Source organism: Lagenorhynchus albirostris, chromosome 14 (genome assembly GCF_949774975.1).
Source record: "Lagenorhynchus albirostris chromosome 14, mLagAlb1.1, whole genome shotgun sequence".
NCBI classification, from domain to species: Eukaryota; Metazoa; Chordata; class Mammalia; order Artiodactyla; family Delphinidae; genus Lagenorhynchus; species Lagenorhynchus albirostris.
The window spans coordinates 61,345,568-61,351,567 of NC_083108.1; the positions used below are offsets into that span (position 1 = coordinate 61,345,568).

Here is a 6,000-nt window from a genome sequence, read left to right on the forward strand (position 1 = left end):
CAGGTTCCAGTGCCCATGGTAGGGCGAAGCCGGCCCTCCTCCCAGTGCTCCCCTGCAGGGCAGGGAGGAAGCCAGGCGGATCGCCCTGGGAAGGAAGTCTTTTCATACCAGAGAGAGAAAATCCCACTGTGAAACCACCAGCCCTCACCCAGACCCAGCGGGGATACAGCCCATTAGTTATTCAACAGGCAGCCTCAGTGCAGGCTGCAGCCCCAGCCCACAGCCCCCCTAGGAACACCGGGGCGCTGAGCTGGAGAACCCTGCCTTCAAGACAGCAAATCACAAGGCAGGGGCTTGGCTCCCCAGGCCAATCCACCAGCAGCTCAGCTCAGACATTCGGACATTCGGACATTCCGTTCCCAGGGTAGGAGCCTCATGTGACGCCTTCCCCTCCCCTCCGTGCCCCTCCCCTCCCCTTCCCTCCCCAGGCCAGAGCAAACACCAGAGCTTGAGACAGGGCAGGTTACTCAGCAAGCCTCCCAAGCCTCACACGGTCAGGCGCGGCTGCTGTCAGGACTTAGAGGCCCAGATGCCAGTGAGGGGTGGAGGGGTGCAGGCACTAGCCCAGGAACTGGGCGTTTTGCAAAGAAAGGGCTGGTTCTGCCTGGATCTCCCATGAGGCTCCTACTTCAGGAAGCAGAGGGTGAAATGGTCCTCCAGTTCTGTCCTATGGCCCAGGAGGGTGGGTCGGGGGATGCCCATCTGTCCCCATACTCACTGCCCAGAGAATGGGCCCTGCAGCCAGTTGGTGACCTCGGCAGGAGCCGCTGGGCTCGCCTGCCACACGTGTGCTCCTGGCAGCACATTCCCTTTTCCTCGGACCCCCAGGCAGTCTCCACACCCACCAGGTGGGGCCCACCTGCTAATCAGGAAATCATCTCAGGGGCCAGGCAAGGGTGGGATTGTGGGACCTGCCCAGCAGGTCAGAATCCCCAGAAGAGATGCTGCAGGAGAGCAGGAAGCCAGAGCACCTCCAACACCAGTGTCAGCAATCCTATTTTGTAAACTGCTGGGTAGCACCCAGCGGCCACCATTGAGTCACGGACACTCAATTCTGCCCCTGTAGGGTGAGAGCACTTTGAATTTCACATAATTTTCACGTGTCACAAAACATTACTCTTGCTTTGTTTCAACCATTTAAAAATACAACAATGATTCTTAGCTTGCAGACTGTACAAAACCAGGCTGATCGGGCAGGGGACCAGAGTCTGCTGACCCCATCCTCGCCCCTCCTCCAGCTTCGGCACACAAGGCCTCGGTGGAAGCCCAGAGCTGTCATCCTCACGGGGCAAGAACACAACCCCAGGCAGACCCAGGAGGGCTGCCGTTAGTCAGGTGGACAGAGCTCTCCCAGCCAGGCCCAGCCCAGTCCCGGTGTGCTGGGGCTGCCAGCAGGTGCCACGCAGGCCTTACTCCATCTCCTCGCGTTCGGCCTCCTCGGGGGTCAGGTCCTCCTCCACACCATAGTCCAGGATAGAGCCCACGCCGAAGGCCCTGTTGTGCTGGATCAGGGGCCGGATGGACTCCTGGTCCTCACCAGCCACAAACTGCCCGTAGAAGGTCATCTTCATCAGCCTGTCGAACAACCTTTGCCCCAGAAGTCTCCTGGCAAGACGGAGCAACTGAAAGGTAAAGGGCAGTGGCTATCCTGGGCCACCTGGCCTCCCATGTCCCCAGCAGGACACTCCTGCTCCCCCGCCCGCCCGTCACAAAGCCTTGACGTGCTCTCCCCAGGGCCAAACTCTGCTCATGGCCTTGGCTCTACGGCGACACCACCCGAAGCAGATTGCTTCTCTGCTCACAGTGACTGTCCATGCCCCACTCCTCATGCAGGGTGGCCGGTCCTAGGCGCTGCTCTTGCCTCCCTGCCCTGCACGCTCATGGGTGACCCCAGTGGCACATGGCAGTCGCCTGACTACCGCTCGGTGGATAAAGAAGTGAACGGCAGCTCTCTCTGGGAACAGCAGTGGGCGTGTTCATAACATTCTCTGTATCCACACCTCTGCAGGTTATGCTGGGGAAGAGGGGGATTTGGTGTGAGTTTCTAGAAGGTGAGAACCCAGATTTTTCAATGTTTTGTTCACTGCTTATTCCAAGTCCCTAAAACAGTGCCTGGCAAGGGGCCGGCCCTCCAGTGGGTGAACAGATGAACACACAAAACTCTGAGTGAGTATGAGTTCTGCCGGAGAAAGCATAGGCTAAAAGTGAGCCAGGTAACCACCCACAAAGGTCTGGGAGATGACCATCCACCCGGGACCAGCGGGGACTCAGCACACTCATCCAGGCCACAGCAGGCCGGCAGCCCGAGAGTACGTCCCCCAGGGGAAGACAGCCTCCCAAACGACTCAGCTTTCTCCTCCAATCATATCTCGCCACACCCCAAATTTCTGCCATCATCATTCAAGTGTCCCAAGCAACTGCCTCCTGCCCGACACAATTTTAGGGTGAACAAAACAGATGACAGGGCTCCCATCCTAGTGGCAGGGAGACCCAGAAGGAGGGAGGGGCAAGGTACCTCCATGGAATTCAGAATGGGGGTGAGGGAGTGCCGGCCAGGGCAAGGGCAGGAGGTGTTTGCTAACTTAGATCCAGGGTGCAGGGCTTGCCTGGCTAGGAGGTGACGCGGTGCTCCCGCACTGGGGACAGTGGTGGGAAGAAATAAGGTCAAGGAGGGGCAGGGGGATGACCACTGGGAGGACACACCCACCATCTGTCTGGGAATTCCTGTGTGTCTACTATCCCCGGCTCCAGCTCCAAGGCAGGAACAGTCTAAGGTTTCTCAAACCCAGTGAATAACAGAACCCCACTTTTTTGTGAGGAACATCTCTTGGGATCAGGGTCTCAGGGAGCAATCTCTAGTCTAAGCAAAAGCATGAGTCAGTCACACACCTTCATCCACAAACCAGTCCCAAACAGCCCAAGCCTCTCAAAGGCCGACACACCTGAACCGTGGCTGGCACCCAGACGGAAATTCTTAAGGAGCCGTGCGGCAACACGAGGGAGGGTGAAGGTTTCCAGGCCATCACCTCTGTCTGTGCCGTGTCTGATTTTATTGCATCTCATTATTTTTATAAAGAAGAAGAGAAATGGAAAGTGGAAGTGCCAACCTGGGAGACGGGCAGGCCTCCTCCACCTCACAAGAGCCCTAGCCAGCAGTCACGAGTCTGTGGGTCAGAGCACCCTAGCAGGAGGAAAAGCCAGGTCTTGGATATATCAAAGTTCACCCCAGAGGCAGGCGAGGCAGAAACAGGGACCTGAAAACCGGCATTCAGCTCTGGAAAAACCCGGACATCATACACGTCAATTCTGAGGACTGTCAGAAACACAGTGTGTGTGGAAGTGGGCCAACTGTCTACTCTAGGGCCAGCAAACTTTCCCGCCCAGGAACACGTGGTAAATAATTTAGGCTGTGCAGGCCACCCAGTCTCTGTCATAACTACCCAACTAGCATGAAAACAGCTCCAGCCAATGTTCATAGAAGGAGCAGGAGCAAGGCTGATGCTGAGATGTGGTCCAGGGGTCATGGGCTGGTGACCTCCCGCTCCCCTCCTGTTCCCCTATTGTCAGAGGGAAAAACAGTGAAGGCCACCCAGGTAACCTGAGCTGGTCACCGACCCTCTCACCCTGGCAAAGGGGAGGCCAGCCTGTCATAGAGGGCTATGGAAGCACATGGTGCAGGGCTGGCAGTTTTAAGCCAACTCCAGAGCAAAACAGCCCCTTTAAAACCATCCTGGCATCAGGCGTGCCCTGGGGTGGCACTACCTGAGACGAGGGTAGCCCCACCTCTTCCCCAGGTAGGAACATCCTTTGTGGATTTAGAAACTTGCACCAGTAACACAAACACCGTAAAAGACTCAAAGACATGTCTGCAGAGCGAGGACGGGTAAAGCCGGTTCTCTCCCCTCCCTGACTGCCCCTTCCCCCACATTCTCCTGCACTGGCTCACACCCAAGCACAGAGGCTTTCATCACGGAAGACCTTACTTTTCTAAACCCTTCTCAAAAAGGCCTGCCTTCGGGCAAGTGCAGGCCCCCACTGGGTCCTGAGCCAATGCCACAGCTCAAACTGGGCTCCTGCAGGCTGACACTCCCTGGGGCATGAGCTGCACAGACCTGCACTGGCTCAGCAGGAGGAATTTTTGCTGCAGGCCAGAGCACAAGAAGGACCAGGTTCTGGTGAGCGGCCCACTACTCTGAAGTCTGGCCTCTGCCCTGTCTCCTCCAGCACCAGGCACCAAGGCCACTGTCACCAGTGGGACCACCAGCAATGATGACAGGGGGAACAGGTCCCACGGAAGGCAGGCAGAGCACACCACACAGTTACCGGGCTCCTTAAGGATGTCCCCAGGGCACAGATAGAACACGAGGGGAGCATGGGAGAAGCCTCCTTGCTCCTCCAGGCACCCACAGCACAGTCACAGTGCACTGGCACTTGCCCCAGGCAGGCACCCAAGGGACGGTGGAGCTGACATGTCCCTCCCATTGTTGCCCATAGTACCCGAGGACCCACAGCTCTGCTGGCTTCTCTGCTGGTTTTGAACCTAGCCCCTTCAGAGCCACCCAACTCTAACTCTGCCCTCATCACCCACCCACCTTTGGTGTCCTCACCTTCATGTATGCCCAAGGTGTGGCTTGGTGCTCCTCCTGGGTCCAGTCTCCCTAGCCTCTGCCCGGAGCTAAGGTGCGCTCAGCACAGTCTCACTGAGAAGTCCACACCACCTGTTTGAAGCGCCTTCAGGACCCTCAGCACCAACTGGACCCTTGCTTTTAAACTGTTCCCAGGATCACCTTGACCAAGAGCGGCTAAGACACTTCTGCTTTTCACTTCCCCAAAGCCCTCACACTTTTCAATGTAACTGTGTTAAAGTTTCAAAAGTCGGATATTTGAGCAGCAAGCGTCCCATTCTCCCTCAACATTGTCTGTTCAGAGTGACCATGTCTGGGGATCCCCTGGGTCACAGCGTCCAAGAACTCTGGGGTCCCAGGCTATGAGCCGCTCAGTACGGCCAGGCTTCCCTTTGGGCAACATAGACGACACTCAATTTTAAATTTCGGGTGAACACTGTGTATTACTGCAAGCAGCATATAGCTTAATATTTAAACTAATCTTTGTTTTTAGCTGCCAGTAACTGACACGTGGTAAAATTCACGGGCCCGAAAGGGCTTGCAGGATACACCTTCCTTCCTGACTTCCCGGCCACAGGCGATGCTCCAGAGGCCCCGCTTTCCACTTTGAAACTTCATAACGGCTCCCAGGACCGGCGAAGGCCCGCGGGGCCCTGGCCGCACCCCACCCCCAGCGTCCCCGAGCCCCAGCACACCTGCTCGTGGCGCGCCAGCAGCGCGGGTGAGGCGCAAAGGCGCAGCACCAAAAGGCTGCGCGCCAGCTCCCAGCTGCGCCGGCTCCGGTATGCCTCCTGCGTGTTGCCGAAGTCCACGGCGGGCACTGGCGGCCGCGCGGCCTCGGCCGCCCCGCGCCCCCGCACGGCTTCCAGGCCCGCGGCGTGCTGCTCGCGGGTCGCCGGCGCTGTAGACAGCGGGGCTTGGCGGGAGAGGGCGGAGCGTACCACGGGGAAGGCTCGCTTAAGACTCATGGCTGTTGTGCACGTGCCCCTGGGCTGATTAAGTACGCGCCGCCAGCCCCGCCCCGCGCTCGGCCCCGCCTTTTCCCGGGAGGCCCTGCCCCGCGCTTGGCCCCGCCCTCGGTCGCGCCCCACCGCACCCCGAGCTCGAGCCTCGCCCTCTCCCCCGGAGGCTCCGCCCCGCGAGTTCCTAAAAAGTGTGGGTCCCCTGGCAGGCCCCGCCCACCGAGCGGCGCCACGTGCGCCTGAACCCCGCCTTCTCAGCTAGTGGCCGCCCCCCCCACCCCCGAGGAGACCCCGCCTACTTGGCTGACCACCCTAGCTCCGCCTGCTCCGCTGGAGGCCCCACCCTCCCCACCCCCCGCACACCTGTACACCTGGGCGCCTCCCTGGGCGTTGAGCTGCAGGAACTCACAGCT

At 59.0% G+C, this 6,000-nt stretch overlaps 1 protein-coding gene across 3 annotated transcripts in view; it reads right to left on the bottom strand.

The window, feature by feature from the left end:
* PRODH (proline dehydrogenase 1) overlaps positions 1-5,593 on the bottom strand; it is a 19,085-nt gene extending 13,492 nt beyond the window's left edge. For 2 of the 3 annotated variants that reach the window (XM_060121989.1, XM_060121988.1), the window contains exons 1-2: positions 5,321-5,593; positions 1,414-1,622 (exon numbers count right to left, since the gene is read on the bottom strand). In XM_060121989.1, coding sequence (XP_059977972.1) covers positions 1,414-1,622; positions 5,321-5,593 — 482 coding nt within the window. The remainder of the gene's footprint in view (positions 1-1,413; positions 1,623-5,320) is intronic. The other variant, XM_060121990.1, reaches the window with a different exon arrangement.
* Positions 5,594-6,000: the final 407 nt, after the last annotated feature.